This window comes from Hyposmocoma kahamanoa, unplaced genomic scaffold, assembly GCF_003589595.1.
Source record: "Hyposmocoma kahamanoa isolate Upper Pololo Valley unplaced genomic scaffold, ASM358959v1 102, whole genome shotgun sequence".
Lineage (NCBI taxonomy): Eukaryota > Metazoa > Arthropoda > Insecta > Lepidoptera > Cosmopterigidae > Hyposmocoma > Hyposmocoma kahamanoa.
Genome location: NW_020653337.1, coordinates 14287416 through 14306408, shown reverse-complemented (window position 1 = coordinate 14306408; position 18993 = coordinate 14287416). Strand labels below are relative to the sequence as shown.

At 35.5% G+C, this 18993-nt stretch overlaps 1 protein-coding gene across 2 annotated transcripts in view; it reads right to left on the bottom strand.

Moving 5' to 3' along the window:
- Window positions 1–11202, bottom strand: part of LOC113231663 (T-box transcription factor TBX20-like) — a 40463-nt gene extending 29261 nt beyond the window's left edge. For both annotated transcript variants that reach the window (XM_026466104.1, XM_026466114.1), the window contains exons 1-3: window positions 11084–11202; window positions 9385–9627; window positions 2812–3097 (exon numbers count right to left, since the gene is read on the bottom strand). In XM_026466104.1, coding sequence (XP_026321889.1) covers window positions 2812–3097; window positions 9385–9627; window positions 11084–11171 — 617 coding nt within the window. In that variant the 5' untranslated portion in view covers window positions 11172–11202. The remainder of the gene's footprint in view (window positions 1–2811; window positions 3098–9384; window positions 9628–11083) is intronic.
- Between the last annotated feature and the right edge of the window lie 7791 nt (window positions 11203–18993).

Sequence of the window (18993 nt, the reverse complement as noted above, 5' to 3'; positions counted from 1 at the left end):
AAACATTCCCATTCATTAGAAGAAAGGTTTTACTTTACTTTGTTCGCTTACCACTTATTCTTCACCATACTGTGACTGTTGGCAAAGCGACGGCCAGGAAACATTTTCACAATGCTTCTGTTATCGACGATAGATACCATTATGAAAACATGTTAATTTAAATCTGTTCGCACACGTTTACGATCGCTGATCCGGATACCTTATAAATGACTGCGAAAATTTCATAACATTTCCTCCGGAAAAATCTAATGTTATCGACAACAGAATGAATGTGCTATATTTTTAACCCTTGCGTAATCTAACTCAACAGTTTCATTAGAACGTCTTTTGTTGATATCGTCGAATGGTACAAAATTAAAACTTGGTGCTATCGTAATTGTGGTGCAGCAGTAAAAAGTTTAGTATCGCCGTAACGACCTCAGCTGGACGCGCTCTAAACTATTGAACACAAAGCGCAGAGTCGACAAACCATCAAAATATTTGCGAAGCGAATGAAAAATGGATCCCCGCTGAATAAAGAACCGTGCACAAAGAGGCAGGTTTTAAATCTCAGCTTACGTATGAGCTGTACGATTAGCATGCCAACTACTGGGGAAGCGACCAACAGACAGACGTATTTACATTATTCTATTACGCCTGTTATGATAATCTCGTTGGGGTGAATGGAGCTAATGTGGCTTTAGGAAGCAAGCAACACCGATTTTCTCTTCTATTTTTCATTTCTGTAAATATTTAACCATGAAAGGAGCTTTATGAGTGATTGCAATGTGATTATGATGAACATAAAATAAATAAATTGTAAGGTCACTCCGACATTTTGATTTTTTGCCTCAAAACTTTTTATCGCAAATTCATCATAAAATACAATTAAGCACAGAACAAAGTGAACAATTGCAACTCTATTCATGTGGTCGACTTCGAAATACGTCAATCACTGTTAGAAGCGGTCTGAAGTTATTAAGAACTCAATGAGTCCTGCGAAATGCACCTGACTCGACATTACGTTCGCGTTATATTACCCGACGATTCGGCCGTTCTCTGCGGAGCAATTCAATTACAGTGAAAGATCCCTCATAAGCGAATCGTTTTTCCGAGTCATTAATTTTTTCGAACGACACGGGGCCCGCGTGATATGGCGGGGTGGGTCCAGGCGCGCGGCTATCTCGCGAGATAATGCTGATTTATGCGGCCGGGCGACGGTCGCGATTCGTCGCGCCCTATGTCGCCGTATCCGCGACTCTAGTCTCTTGTTTGTTTAGCCGCTGCTTCCATCCTGCGTACGTTGCTCATTTGTGACGGTTAGTTGGAGAGATTTATGCTAATCGACGAGGCCGACGCGGATAAGCTCGCATGACGGTGTGTGGCAAATTTTCTCCCATTGCGACTTCCCAGAGCCCTTTGTAACGTTTGCAATCTTTTATTAACTTTCATGACCGTGGCTAAAGTGCCGATAATGTGGAAAAAGAGATAGCGTGGGCGCATTATGAAGATATATCGGTCATTAACATAACATAACTGATGATGGTATTCGGGAGGTGATGTAATTTGACAATTTATTGCGATTACTACTACGGAGTTATAGCGAATCAACACAATATAAAACATGCCTGAGCATTGTTCTGGGCTGCTAAGTTTGGAAATAAATGTGACTGGAATATATTTCCAGATGTCGTATTTTATGGTGCGTGGTAGAAAAAACTGAACGCCCGAGGCGTCGTTAACTCGAGAACATTATAAGGAATAAATAAGTGAGGTATTAATAAGGCTTTATAGTCCATGAAAGAGCTTTCATTGTTTTGTGTGCACCACTTGCCTTTGTTCTTATTTATTTATTTAACGGCAACGTACTTAGCATTGAATATATTTCGAAACAGCGTAGCTGAGAAATTAAAACTTCCCAAATATTAAAGTAAAAGAACTCAAGACATTCAAACTCAGGATATTCAGTTTCATCAGCGTATGAGTGTTATAAAGCTATAAATTTAAAAATTTTAAATGACACAAAAAATATCATGTTTAGGTGTTATCGTTGTTTGTTTGTGCTAGGTAGGGGGAGGAGAGAGAGGGTGCAGTGTGGCATAAAGCGTTATCAAAAGATTAGGTTGGTGAATTTGACACGATCGGCGAGCTGTCGCGCGCTGATTTACACTGCCGACGATAAGCAAACCTGGCGAATGTGGTACCTATTCGATAGCATAGAATGGTCGGTGACACACAAACATATAAATATTACTGATCCAAAAATTTTACACTTTTAGAGATGGTTATGAAGTAGTGTTTTAGAGCAATCAGATTTTTGCGCATAATTTGTCCAGTGACACGTACGTGATCCCAAAAATTTTTATTTTTAGAACTCTATGAACGACGTCAACGATTGAAAGCGAAAAGAATGTCATTGTTGACAAAATCAAAAGCCAATAAAATCGATACATGGATTGATTGTGAAAGCCGTGTAGTATCGCGCAGCCACTGCAGCGGCGGCGGCCGATTGGCCATTGTTCCACGCGGCGCGACCGACACGCCTTGCGCCGCCGCAAGCCGCGCACTGTGCCACCTACCTTATCGCCCATGATGGCCATGCCCTACCTACCACAAAGGATTTTTAATTTTCTTACAACTTTCGGATACTAATAGGCTATTTGATATGCCTGACGATTTTTAGATTACCTTGCAATAAAATATCCAATGCATGCATGTTGTTTATTTCGACGTACCTACCAGGAACCTACGACGAACGTACCTACGACATATTTAGGTAGGGTACAACAAATCATACGAATCGAGACAAATCATGGTTATTAAAAATCTTACCTTCCAGTCTTGGTTATGATCATTTCAGTTCCGAGTTCATTAAACTTGTCCCATAGTTCTTTAGTTTCTAAGTGACACTGTATGTGTTTCATGTCTTCACTGGACCAGCGTTCCACTAGTTGAGGATTACGCGGGAGAGGGGAGAGAGCTCTCGAGCCACCAGCCGCACCACTAGCTGAGCCAGCTTCCGACGTTGACGAGACATCTACCGGAGAATCTCGCTCATATTCTGCTAAAGGCGGCGAAGGGGATCCTGATGCTGACGCTGCCGCGTCGACGAATTTTTCTGAAAAAAAAAAGTACGATGTGATACATACCCCATATAATAGACACTACCGACAATCATTATTTATTTCTTTATACTTAATCCTTTGTTTTATATATGTACCTGCAATGTACAAAAAGAGAACTGTAATGGTATTTTGAAATTATGGTTCCATTTATTTGCCACACAAAACATACAGACAAAAAAGTCTTATAAAATAAGACAATAACTAAGTAACTAAAACAAACAAAATACAAATTTGGTTACACTTAACCCACAACTATGCGAGAATTCTAAACTCAGTAATTCAAACACAGATTTTCAGTCAGAACCTCCCTGTGAGGAGCTACGGTCTCACGTTGGTGTGTCAGATATATAAGTTAGCATAGACTAATAACCAAGATATCTATGAGGAGCGGAAACGAGAAAAAAAAAACATTAAACATAATATTTTTGTGTGTGTCAAGTGACGGGACGAACAAGTCGTGCGCCTGATTGTAAGCAACACGCCTGTCCATAGCAATTTCAGTGCCACTCAGAACCTTAAACCACAAATATCTGAGACATAAGTTGACTAGTCCCATGTGCTCATAATTTCAACAGCTCCCTACAAAACCAGAACGTAGTAATGCTCTCATTACTGCTTGCCGGCAGAAATAGGTAAAGTAGCAGTACTTCCGTGGATGAGCTCTTTCACAAGGAGCTCCATTGCTACTAAACTTACGTACATAATAATGTAGACCGTTTAAGGACTGTTAAATTTAAAACAAAAAAAGGAAAATAAAAAAGTTAGAGTTACTGATGACCAATTAAAAAAACAACTTAAAGTAAAATACTTCACTTCGTCAGCCGCATCATCGCTTAACATCGTGTCCCAGCGTTTATTTATTTTACTTAAGAAATTGTTATCAATACGTAAATGTCACATACAATTTATAACGTTTTCATACAAAAAACATCAACAAGTTAGCGCGAGTTCGCGTACTTTGAAAGGTAATGTAAGTTTACAGATAATAACTTTGTGTATTATTACAATATAAAAATTTTAAATTACTGCCAATTTTATTTTTCAATTGTAAGCAATAATAGCAGTAGAGGTCCTTGTGAAAGAGTTCGTCTAGGGAACTACTGCCACCTTACCTATTTCTGCCGCCAGGCAGTAGTGTGAGTTTCGAAGGGTAAGGGAGCTGTTGAATTTACAGGCACATGGAACTTGCCAACTTATATCTTTGGGTGACGGGCGCAGCGCTGAGTGGTACTGCAGCTGCTATGGAAAGGCGTGTCACTTACAATCAGGCGCACGACTTGTTTGACCTGTCCCTAAGTTTTTACAAAAAAAAAGACACTTATGTTACAGATATATTAACATACTTAATTCAATTTTTCTAAAATTACAATTACGTTAGTATAGGCATCAAATGAGCGAATTGTAGCTGAGCTTACTCATATTAATAATAATAATAGATTTATATTCTTCTTATCGTATCCATGGCGTTGTTGTGAAAGGATTTACAAATCGGCGTAAGGCACTCGTTGATGGTTGTGGTGTCGTTGATTTTTTTTGTACGCAAGTCAAGCAAATGAATTCTGAACCCTGTCAGCAGTGATGTCCAAGATGCCGTTACATATTATTTGATGTGACCAAGGATTTTTTGTAATTTTATGTATCGATGAGTCCTAAGTATAAAACCATTTCCCACAAAGTGAAAATTAACAAATTGTTAGTTTCGCCCTTATGCTTACGACTCGTGTGAATTAAACCTTACGCATTCATATATATTCACAAATAAATATACTTAAAAAAACGCCGAAGAAGATGTCTAGTACTTAAAAAAGTTAAAATAAAGTCATCGACGCGTTAAAAAGAAAAATCCGATATTAACAAAATACTTTTTAAAATATGATTGTTATTACTTATATTCAATAATTATTTGGGTGTGCATGCTACATCGTCGACCTCATCGTCACTTTCCATCGACAAAGATGGCGGTGAAATGCGCACTCATTAAGAAATAATATTAGTAATCTTTAACGTAAAATATAAAGTTAAACTATAAAAACGTTTAGGTACATACCCAATTATGTAGTGCAAATTGCGTACCCTTGATATAATAAAGCCATATGTCAAAAGTGCTTTTATCACGCGAAAGTCATAAAAATAATACGAAAAATATGGAACAAATTATTCTTATATATGCATTTTATAACTCTGAAAAACATAGAAAAATGTCGACTAATTTCATTCTTTTTTGAAATTTTAAAGCTCTTTCCTGAAAAGTTGTCAATTTGTTTTTTTTTTTATGATACCAAGTGATGGGATGAACAAGTTGTGTGTCTGGTGCTAAGCGACACGCCTGTCCATAACAGTTGGAGAGCTTTAAATTGCAAGATCTAAAAGACACACAAAGAACTCTTAAAAAATCATTGTTTATCGAGAATTTAGTACCAGTAGAGCTCCTTTTGAAAGAGCTTGTCCAGGAAAGTACTGCCACTTTACTTATTTTTGCCTCCAAGCAGTAATGCGAGCATTACTGCGTTCTAGTTTTGAAGGTTATAGGTGCTACTGAAATTACAGGCACTCTGAACTTGTCAACTTGTTTCTTAAGATGACAGGCGCAATGGCAGTGCCCCTCAGATCTTTGCAATTTAAAGCAATGAGTAGCACTGCAACTGCTATGGATAGGCGTGTCGCTTACCACCGGACGACGCGTTACTTGGTATCATGAAAAAAAAATGTTGTCTGTATGATTATCTCAAACGGTAAGCACAGGTGACAAGCCCAGTGTCCAAAAAAATACTTACTACTTAGAAGCTGAAGTGCAGCCGTGAAATAATCCGCCACGGTTCACTTAGATCTGGTAAAACCATGACAGGTACTTGCTATTGTGAAGAATTGCAGATCATGATGCATGCAGTGAAATGACCATGCTTAATCAACTGTCAAAACTATCTCCACCTTTCAGGAGTTGCATATGGAATCTCTTGCCACTCACCTGTTTTGTTCGCAACAGACTATCATTTTCGTAGTTTAAGTAATTTAAACCCATGTACATGTTTATAGGAACGCTATAAAAGGTTGAATTATTATGATCATGTGAAATATTGCGCACTGGCCATATATACCGGAACGTGTAATTTAAAAAAGGAATACTTCAATCATCTTTTCATCTTCATTGCGATTAAACGTTCTAGTATATTCTAGTATGTGTAGCCAGTGGTTCATTTGAACGTTGTTATCATAATTGAACCTTTTTTTAGCGTTTCATAAATATGTTCATGACTTATCTACAAGGAAAATAATGCAGTTGAAAATGGGTTCCAAGACCGAATATTCCCGTTCACACCTATTCTACTGCAAAGGATCTGCCAGTAAATGTAGTAGCAGTAGAGCCCCCTGTGAAAGAGTTCGTCCAGAGACGTACTGCCACTTTACCTATTTCTGCCGCTATCAGTAATGTGAGTATTAACTGCGTTCCAGTTAGGAAGGGTAAACCAGTGCCCCTAAGATCTTTGCGATTTAAAGCTCTAATGGCACTGCGACTGCTATCGATAGGCGTGACGCTTACAACCAGGTGCACGACTTGTTCGTCCCGTCACTTTGTATTTGAAAAAAAAAGAATTAAAATGGCAGAACTATATTACGACTAAATAAACGTAATTTTTGAAAGATGAAGATTTTGTTTCTTTGAATTCTCATATGTATACTTACCAGTAAATTAATTATTTAAGCCCTATTTTTATATTTACAGTATTATAATATAGATACAAAAACACCAACCCTATCGAATAGAAGGCAGACAATACAAAAAATATATCTGCGTCCATTTCTTGCAGATTTTTTTCACCAATTAGAAGAAAAGTCATGTAGATGATTTGTAAATAGGTATAGAACCACCCTAGAACAGGATCTAGTGTCCCCATAAAAAAGTATTTAACATTTGTATAATTTTTATTTGCTCGTACATAGAATGTAGTCAAATATTCTTATTATTTCTTTACCTTACCTATCATTGGAATACCTTTTCTATTTACTCCCAGAAAATCAGTAAAAATGTTGGTTTCGGTTTATAAGAATAAAAAAAATTATAGACATTTTGTTAGCATACATAATAATGTTAAATATAATAAAATAAATACAAATTGTATACGATTTTTGGCTGTACAGTGTGTTGACTCAGAGAGCACATACTTGTGCTGTTAAGTAAACTACCTTTTCATCTATATACTTTTTTGGTCTAATGATACTTAACAAAAATAAAGTAGCTAAAACAAAAATACTGTTTAAAATAATTGTGTTAGAAATATATCTAGTTACACAAAATGTAAACACTAGATAATAATATTTCGTATCTAGTTTACCAAATAAACCACTTAAAACATGATAGGTAACAAGGTTTACTGCAAAACACTTTTCGTACTTCTTTTTCTAAATGCTTATGCTTGTTAACCTACATATATATTTTAAGTTTTAACTTTGTTTTTTTTTAAAAAATAAACAATTTTATTAAAAATGAATTGTGACGTTCACTAAATTGACTATTATTATGAATATAGTTAAAAAAATCTAACCAGAATATATCCAAATGTTTGTTTTTCATTCGTCTTGTAAAACTTTGTATTTTGACTTTTATACAATTTTTAACCGACTTCAAAGAGAGGAGGTTCTCAATTCGACTGTATTTTTTGTATGTAAGTTACGCGATTACTCCGGTGACATTTGTAAAACGATTTGAATGATTTTTTTTTGTTGGAAAGAGGATACCTCAACATTTGTCCCATTTAAATTTGAAGGAAATATTCCACCTCTAAGGGTTGCAAACTAGGGGATGAATCCGGTTTCTCGTACTTTCCGATAACCGATTTCAATAAAACTTAGCAAATGTATGTAATTCCACGAACTTCTGAGGTTGGTTTTTTTGATAATAAAATTAATCCTCGAGTATCAGTTGTTTAATGTAAATTTGTGTAATTTGGCACTGTAAAAGATCTACTCACAAAAGACAAATTGTCTTACGGGCATTTTTGCAAATTTGAAGAAAGCATTCCAGGGTAGGAAATTGGGAATGAAACCGATTTATTAGATTTCATCCACTATTCGTTAACCGATTTCAATAAAACTTACACTTAAAAATAGACACAAACTTTTGAGGTCGATTCTTTTCTAATAAAAAAGTCATAATAAGTTTAAGTTTTGTCTTTTGAACTTGTTCTTATCTCAGTACAGAACAGGGTTGTCTTAATAAGATTATCTTTTCCTTCACTATACCCATTTAACATCTTTCTGTCCATCTGATTCCCTCCATGAAGCTTCCAATCGTTCTTTATCTCCCTTTATCATTTTCTCCACGTCTTACTATTGATATATAGATGCAATTTTCAATTTCCTTTTGCAATTGGGGTAAAGGTAGCTTTTAATGTAAAAAAAATATAATTCTTTTTTATTGCAGTATATTTAAAACGTTTTATATGCGTATACGTCCCACTGCCGGTCACGATTCTCACTATCTATTAAAGAAAATCAAGATTTCGAGATAATCGCAGATTATTTTCTCTAAGGGAAAGCCCTGCTACTATACACATAAAATAAGTTAAAATGTTAGATGTTGTAATATTATTTATTTATATGTACAAATATTACACTATTAAATAATTAAGTTTTTAGAGTATCATTGTAAGTTGTATTGTAGACTTACAATATAAGTTAAAACGAATATTATTAACTAATATAATGAGAAGTTAATTTAAAAATGTAGACTCTCATTAAAACTTATTTTTACTGAAGTTGATTTAATTGTGTAAGTTCAATAAATTAAAAAAAAACTGTATATAGTAATTTTATATTGTGAGCAAGGTTATTAAATAACAAAAAAAGTTTAGCTACTCAGTAAACGCTGGTATTGTCCAATAGATTTATATACCAATAAACAAATTAGTTGGGCTATATTTAAAAAAAGAAAGAAGACATTTAGAAAAAGAAGTACAAAAAAAAATTGTGAGAAAGTGTTTTACAGAAAAATGCGTAAACCTTGTTATTATGTTGCAAGTGGTTTATTTTGTAAACGAGATACGAATTATTATCTACTGTCACTTTGTATAAATAGATACATTTCTAACACAATTATTGTATACAGTATTTTCGTTTTAAACTATACTTTATTTTTGTTAAGTACCTACATATCATTAGACCAAGAAGTATACAAATGAGAAAGTAGTTTACTCAGCAGCACAAGTATCTGCTCGGACCGATGCTCCTGCAACGATTTAATTAAAGTATGTGTGCTTAAGAAACAGCACTTTGAAATTCTTACCTAAAGGTGTTAGAGTATCTTCTCTTGGGTCTCTATGCCTCCGCCGTTCTCGCCTCTCCTGGCGGTCACGGGCCATGATAGCGGCGATGGAGAAGTCAGTGGCGCAGGGCCGCGCGGAGCACTCCTCCTCCATGGCGGGCCCGCGCTCCCGACCCTCGCCCTGCAGCAGCATCAAGTTCACAGCCTCCGATCCCAGCCTGCCTGCGCCCGCACCCGTTCCAGCTCCCCACACGCCGTCACCGTCTGAACATCCCATCGGAACTAAACATAGTCTGGCTAAACGCAACTTTGATACCGTCGACGTTATGGTGCTGACTAAAAATCGTACACCACAAAATATTATAGGACTTTTTTTGTTTAATCAAAACTCTCTTTACGGTAACGCAAAGTCAATTACGACTGCAAGGGTTCTTGGCTACAAAGTTACGAAACTTTAAACAGTTAATTCCAGCACAAACATTTATGAATAGTTTTTTAGGAGCTAGAGACAACCTAATAGTTGTAAACAACGGCAAAGATAGAGTTAAGAGTGTTGTCACCACGACCGAAAGTTTCGAATTAGATGTAAACTTTTTACGCGCGCCAGTTGCGGCGGATAGAGCGGAGCGACCGGTGCGACGCGGCACGGTGTCGACTCGACTGAGGCGGTGGCGAGACGCGAGGCGGTGCGCCACAGGGAGGGGCCTGCATCGCCGCCCTATGCCACCACACTCCGACCACGCACACACAACTGCTTTTTTATTACTTCTTTCTTATTACGTCCGTCCCGCTCGCGCTGGCCGCTCTACTCGCGCCCGTCTCACTCGATAAGCGAGTTTTTCTCCGCGAGTTAACTATTGAAATTCGCTAAATGGCTCACCGCGGCGCGGAAAAGGCTCTCTCGTTAAACGGTGAGCCGATCGTATCGAAGTATTTATTCGCATTACTCGCTGCGCCGACGCTTCGCATCACTATTTATGCGCTGCGAGAGCTCGCCGCCGCCTTTAGGGCCGAGCCCGCCGATTACTTGCATGAGAATATTCGCGGTTATATTATTATGAATAAATAAATAAGCTCTGAGTTTATTACTCGACATAAATGGCTCCGAGCATAGGAGATGGGTTATTACATGATAAAACATTAATAGATCATGATTAACGGCGATTGCTGCAGTTTCCGATATAAAGTGCATTTATAAAGCAATATCTCTATTGTGTGATAAACTTGTTTCCTTTAAAGTCGATATATATGTAGAAATATGCGTTAAAAATTAATTAGTCGAGCCAAATACAAAGCTAGACTAACATAAAAGAAAATGACAATTACTTATTTATAATAACATGTATAGGTACAGGTACGTATATGTATACAGTGTTGTGCATTTCCGAATGCTTACCCTGGAATCTTAACGTTTGCAATCGCACCAAAACAAATTCCATAACGCCACAATCAAGTAGTTTCTCGACTCTCTCGGCTCTACAGCTAAGTAGTAAAAATAATAACCTTACCTTTCCAAATAGTCAACAATGATCGCTCAATTAGAAATGTTTTATAAACATCATTATATCGGCACAAAGAAAGCAGTCGTATTGCAATCAACGCGTCAATCGCGAGATTGCGGCCTTTATAGCACTGAATCAAATTTGCGGAAAATTGAACTTACAGACTTTCCAGTTTCGTATTTATAATAATTTATAACGTGTGAGGAGGTCAAACTAACCATGTCGCTTGGCAGTAAACCTTATCGACGGCAAACCGGTAATGGGCGCACAAATGGCCGCCGATACGCGGATTGTGACGAATCGCATTAATTATTTTGTTGATTTCCATGGATCGGGGAACGATAATGATAGGTACCTATTGTTTGTTCAGTAAATAATATGAGTACTGATGATTATACTCAATAAACTACTCAAAATTATACTCAATAGTTTCACTTAATGGAGAGTGCAAACTAATTTATATTTCTATTACTCAATTCACCTGTAAGTAGGTATAGGTAAGGAGGTGCAAGAGCTTCTGCAAGTGAAAATTTATGGAACGGAAGTTTTTTATGGCTACGTGAAGAATTAACCATTGCAGTTATAATTGGTTTTTGAGGAGTGCTGAAGCCATTAAAAATACATTGAATAGGTAAATGAAAAGTTTTAAGCACGTAGTTTCACAAAAAAAAAGGTGGAGTTACAAAACTAAAAAGAAATATATTTATGTAAAAAAAAAATGCACTCATTAGCATTTTTTGTAGTAGTTTTGTGTAGTAGATACAAATTCGCTAGGTATTGTTTTTTAAAAATCTATTTCTATTTAAAATCGAACCTGTTAGTAAATAACGGAATCACGTGTAAATAAGAGAACAAATATTTACATCAAAATGTAATTATTATATGCATTTTTATTATTCCTAATTTCATGTAGCGAACAAAAACGTTGCGCGATACATTCTTTTAAATAACATTCTGATGTTATGTATTATTTGTTGTTGTTAGGTACCTTTATTTATAATAATCGATGTTTCTTAATTTGTCACTGGCTGTGTTCATTAAACTTTTTCCCAAATCAACGAGCGGGTTGTGATTAAAATTTTAAAGTAAGCAAAGTGACCCCGTGTGAACGCACTCGCTGTGACGGCCACGGAGGGGGAACGACGCCCCTTGGAGGCGGGACGACAAATTCACTACCACACAAATATACACTTTAAAACATAAGCACATGAAGTTCACTTTTGGGATGTGTCTCTCGGTGCATTTAGTGCAAATCGGTGTGGAAGAGAGGGGCAATTCTTTGCTAATAAGTGCCGTCCGAGTACGCGACATGCCGCGGGGCTCTTTTTTCAAATTTTATGATTTATCAGAACTTTAGCTAGATTCCTTTTGTAATTTTTAGTGTGATTAGGGGTTTAGCCAATTAAAAAAAGAACTGTATAGCAAATTGATGAATATTATTTTGTATTTGGAATTACAACTTTATTGAATATAATGTGAAATAAAAGTATCGTTCTATGTTTCTTGTATTTTTAAAAAACATTAGCAAAACGAAAAGATGTTTATATTGAAAATATAAAAATAAAAATATTTTTAGATTAGATTCTTACATTTTTTAGTAGAGTACTAAAAAATGTAAGAATTACTCCATTGTTACCATTTATATGCTAAACGCAAGTATTCACATACACACTCCCGGACACATAATTTGACCCACCTTGCTTTTTCTGTATTTTTTATTCTATGGAAATGTTCTAAGCTTAAAAAATGTTTTATACATCAAGATCTATTATGTAATTTTAAAACTGATATCGTATATTACGTCCTTTCCATAAGTCCTATTAAAAATCAGAATTTTTAAACAGAGAAAACTTTTTCTTCGTTGGTAACAAATATTTTCTATTCTAGCCTTTTAAAAATAAAACTGTAAATTATTTGTCCGGGAATATATGGTTTGATGATCTATCTCTTCATACTTTTTTTGAATCATATAATTAAAATATTAAGAGTAGCATTTCAATATATTCTAATACCCTCTGTGTTGTTGTAGTTCTTATACACAAGTAACCAAAGCAAATACATTTTTGCAACAATCACAATAGACATTTTTGTAGCAATACCTGCCACAACTGCACTAAGTTGGCCTTCGACTAAACAATAAAATTTTACCACTCGTACTGGTATTAAAACACGTAAATCATAGACATAGTCGCACGATTGAACTACACACAAATTGGTTCTCGTAAATTATACAATGTTTTATTTAACATCTATTAAGCGATAATATTTTTCATTCCTTTTTTTGGAAAGCAGGAAAAAATTGTCAGAAATTGGGAGGTGAAAAAACGGGACACGCAATAGAGCCCTCCATCTAGTCAGCATCAAAGATGGGAAGATAAGCAGTAGCTGACTGCAGGTTCCTATTGGTAGAGCTCAGTGGAAAGATCTAGTGGAGCTTATGCCAAAAGACACGCTGAATTAAGAGAAATAAAATTGTAACTCAGCTGAAAAGGCTTAATAAAAATAAATAAAGCGAGGGTACAATTTCAAAAGACAGCTGAAAAACATTATCCATCACCCCTGCTTAGGTACGTCTTCGCATTATACAACGCTCTTCTAACACATAGGACGTTAGTAGCAGTAGAGCTCCTTGTGAAAGAGTTCGCCCAGGGTGGTACTGCAACCTTACCTATTTCTGCCGCCAAGCAGTGATGAGAGCATTGCTGTGCTCCGGTTTTGAAGGGTAGGGGTGCTGGTGAAATTACAGGTAGGTACGTGGGACTTCTCAACTTATGTCTCAGGGTGACGAGCGCAGTTGCAGTGCCCCTCAGATATTTGCGATCTAAAGCTCAGAGTGGCACTGCAACTGTTATGGATAGGCGTGTAGCTTACCACCGGCCACACGACTTGTTCTTACTGTCACTTGATATTATAAAAAAAAATGTATAAGTACTTAAATGTCAAAATTGTTCATACTTACAACACAATGATATGTAATTAAAAGTTAAATAAAAGTTAAAATCAACTACTTGAATGGAGATACAGAAGAGAAAAATGCTGGTGTTGCCAGCAATTTTCACTTATTAAATTATTATTTAATTATTAAATAAATTAAATTATCAAAAACTGTGTTGTTTGTTACTAACACAGATGTGGCCTTCCTTCAGCAAACGTGCTAATTACAGGCAATATCTTATCTACTATTAACAATAGATTAAAATCTTTTTACGCAATGAAACTCGTGATACATGCGCTATGTCGACAACTTTAGCAGCCTACCATGGTTACGTAGCATCCCTACTTAGATATGGACTTGTTGTTTGGGGAAATTCTACAGATATAAGTAAATTATTTATAGCACAAAAAAATGCATACGGGCAATGTGTTGCTTAGGACCTAGAGGATCATGTAGTCCGCTATTTAAGTCTCTTAACATATTACCGCTTCCTTGTATGTACATCTTTGAGGTATCTAATTTTGTAAAAAATAATAAGAAACTTTTTAAAAAAACACGGGACGTGCACAATCGCAATGTAAGATGCCCCGACAGATTAGTTTATAATAGTTATACCAAATTAAGTTTCTACCAGAAACAATGCGGAGCCATGTGTGTGAGGATATTTAATGCATTGCCTTATGATATCAAAATGTCAAATAGTAGTGCTCTATTTAAGCGTAAGCTGATGTCATGGCTACGAGCCAATAATTTTTATTCCATTAAAGACTTTTTTACACAGACATTTCATAGAATTTGATAACTGTTTTAAAAAAAAATTACATTATGCTATTTATATTATAAAAAAAAATTATATAATGTACATATTGATAATTTTATTGTATTGACTGTACGTCCTAAGTAGTTGACATTGATAATTATGTGATATAATTAATTATTCAATTTTAAATTCTATTGACATTTTGAATTCTATAGTATTTTAATTGAGCTTACTGACTAATTAGTTATGAAACATTGTACACCCGACATGGGTATGAACTGTTGCACCCAAATTACATGTATCATCTTGTTTACCAGTTCAAACAATAAACGATTCTGATTCTGATTCTGATTCTCTATTCAAACTTTCACATACATCCAGCTTTATGAAGAATTTTCTAAATCTACATAACATACAGAAGTTGTTGTTCAGTTTTGATCAAATGACAAACGAAAACAAGTGACTTCGTAAAAAAGTTATCTAGATGCAAAACTAGGTAATCCAAGAAGTAGTATTCTAAACAACGGTACTGAATCCAGTCCCGGATATTAACTGACTACGTGCTCCATCCTGGGTGGCGGTTCATATTGAATCATGCGCCGAGCATCTGTCGAATAAATACCGAGAATCGGTAATACCTGACGTTTAATGCATGTATGCATGCAGATTCCCTCTGTCTCAACTCTAATACCTAGTCAATATGTTGTACGTTGTTATTTTTAGTCCCTCAAGTAGCCATTATGTTGTTCAAAAATTTGCCATTTACGAGGCTTAAAACTTTATTTCCACCTCACTAGCTCGCAAAGGTTTTCTTTCTCATTAGAGATCTGCGCGCAAAAGCGTTTTTTTGCAAGCTAGCGTGGATAATGTTTTTGAAATTTGAACTTGATGATGGACTGTGGTGCACTTTTTCTTTCGATGAAAAAAAAAAAGGTAATGACACGTTCAACTACGCGATTTGTCATACATTATTTATGTAATATAAATCCGTTGGTATATTTTATTATTCTTATTGTTGACATTAAATTGACAACAATAACTAATTTTGTTTATTAAAACTCCGCGCTAGCGTGGGAAAAACGCTTCTGCGCGCAGAAAGAAAGTCATCTAAGCTTTTAAAGATTTTTGACATTATTTAGGTGTGCATGCTCCATCGTCACTTTCCATTAGGTGAGATGCAGGATATAGTTCTTAATAAAAAAAATACAGCTTCTACGTACTTGGATGACAAAAATCCACTCTAAGCGTTACGCACAACTTGTGCGTCCCGTTACTAGGTATTATAAAAATTAAATTTAAAATGAACTGTGACTCAGCACCTAGGATTACGACGAACTTTGCCTAAGTTTAAAGAAGAAATTATTAGTTTTCGCGATTGTTACAAATAACAAATTAAACTATATTTCTAAATCGCGTATAAGTATTAGTTTTTTCAAACAAACCAAACAAAATATTAGATATAACTGGTTGATGACCTATCTACCTGTCAGTCGTGACCACTGGGACCTATGTTAGGTAGTTTGTTTGAATGAGCGCGATTTAAAATACTTAGTTTCATTTTCTATACTTACCATCAGGCGCACGACAACGTTGTCCCGTCACTTGATATTATATATATAAAAAATTTTTAATTTATAATGAAAACTTAAGAACTCGATTTGAAGTATGTTCGTTTTCTATTCTTTACAAAGACAAATATATGTATAATCGACCACAGTACAATAAATAAAAATTACTTACGCACCAATAAAATACAATCACTATTTCAATTTCGAATAACCTATAAATAAATTACTCATACATTTTACAAATAAAATAAGCATATACGCTGAAAGTTATGAGATAAGCGTCGCAAATAACGAAAAATATTGTTGTTACACATACCTATATAATGCAAGACTAATAATTTGTACCCTTGATGTTGAAAGTACGTCAAAAGTACTTTTATCACATGAAAATCATAAAAATAGTATAAAGTACATGAAACAAATTACGTATAGATATATGTGAAATTATTAACTCTCCTACTTAAGCATAAAAGTTATAGACAATTTTACCCGTAGAATCTTTACACTCTCTTCTGAAAAGTTACAAAAATTACAGGCATATGGGATTTGTCAACTTATGTCTCAGAGTGACGGGCGCAATGGCAGTGCCCCTCGGATCTTTGCGATTTAAAGCTCTAAGTGGCACTGCAACTGTTGGACACGACGTGTTATGAAAATATATTAATTGATTTGTTAAATATGTAGCCTACTATAGCATTAGGTAAGATCCTGTAATGATAGTTTATAAGTATTGATAAATAAATAAATAAAGGTAGGTACAAGGAAAATAAGCTTTCCTTTAATTTTTCACAATCTCAATTAACTTAGAAACAAATAGAGTTTGTTTTAACAAAACCAGTATAACAAAGGTGTGCTACTGAGATGGGTAAAGCAAAACACAAAAATACAACGTGTGACCGCCAGCGGTGGTGAGGTACACTCGATCCATCTTCTTCGTGCCTTTCTTTTTGCGATCTGACGCTCCGGGAAGCTGACTGTTGCAAGTGAAGAACTGGTATCTGAATATTTTCTTTTCTTGTTTAGGATTTTTGGAAACAAAACTGAATTACGATATTACATATTAAGAACTTAACACACACGGATAGAATTTTATTCAAAAATTGCACAACACATGTCGCAAGGAAAGACCATATTAAACCTTGTCGGGTTAACGGTTTTGAAGGAAAAAAACTACGATATTAAAGAAGTGAAAAAATTAAGTCAACATATTTAACTTGTTATCGGTATTCTACAGGATATATATCACGGAGAGTGTGTTATGGAATTGCAAGATTTAATTCCGCCTTCACCTTTCCATCATCGGAAATTGTGATATTGTACATACATGTGGATATTACATATTTATATTATATTTATATATAAATTAATACATGCCTAATATTTATATTAGGCATGTATTAATTTAGACTAATTTATTTAATTAAATATGTGATCACATTGTGGCTTTATTAATAGTAATAATGTGACAGGCAACTACACCAATTGCCTGCTCTCAAACTAGGAAATTCTCTGTACCAGACCAATAGAATTCACTCCGGGGCACTCAATACCCGGAACACCTAAACCAGAGTACATTTTAGAAAAGTTCATTTTTCAAGTTTGTCCCATCTTATTACCAAAGAGTACGAATGAATGAAATAAATAGGCTAGTTACCCATTGTTTAGGATGTTAGATACTCACTTCCTACGCAGTACCGCAACATCCGACACACAACGGCGGCGGTGCGACGTGGTAAGGCGACTATAGGGCGACTACGAACGGCGACAAAACGTCTCTGCGGCGGCGGCGTCCCGTGTCACCTGAATAAATAAGGACGGTCCGATCTTAATTAATGCGCTACACATTCGAATACTACTTTTAACGTGATTAACAACTCCCTCATGTAAATGGTCGCTAGTGTGTGCTTGTTTATTACCTGTTAATAGCTTAAGGTTGAATCAACACTGGTACTGTGAAGCATGGATTTTGTTAAAATTTTTGTAACAGCGATTTAGGTGACGAACAAAAAATAAGGTGAAGAATATTTTTCCATTAGAACTGTTATAGGTACATGGAAAGAGCTCACGTAATGTTTCATTTTATATAGCAGTAGAGCTCTCTGTGAAAGAGTTCGTCCAGGAAAGTACTGCCAGTTAAACAGTTTTAAAACTCATCGTATTGAATAATTCATTGCACTCTCGGTATTTAATGTTATTTGCTGCTACTTACCACGTTGCCTCGTGGACTTTTGTTTCAAACAACATCACTGGTTTGTTTATTCTACGTTGTCTTTGGTAATACTGCGGAAAATGTTAGAAAATACTCTGTCAATGTTATGTAAACGTCTTATACAAGAAACAATCTTATTTAAATTGTTTTAAATCTGTGTATGTTACGTAGTAGTATAGAGCTTTTTGTGAATGAGTTCGTCCGGGCCACCTTACCTATTTCTGCCTTCAAACAGTAATGTTTTCATAACTGCGTTCCGGTTTTTGAAGGATAAGACAATTACAGGTACATGGGACTTGCCAACCTATGTTTCAAGGTGAAAGGCGCAGTGGCAGTGCCATTTAGATCTTTGTGATTTAAAGCTCTGATTGGCAGGCAACTGTTATGTATAGGCGAGTAGCTTACCACCAGGCGCACACAGACTTCTTCGTTCCGTCACTTGGTATTATAAAAAACACACACACACACACACACACAAACAAATGGACATCCACTACGAATAAAAAAAATATCTTTATCATTATTCTACGACTACGGATGTTAGTGCATAATGCGAATTTTGTAAATCGACAACACTCTCGAACTAACTCGAACTAACTCGAATTTTGTTGCATTTGCGTTTTTAATTCCAAATTATTCAGCTAATTTAAATTAAT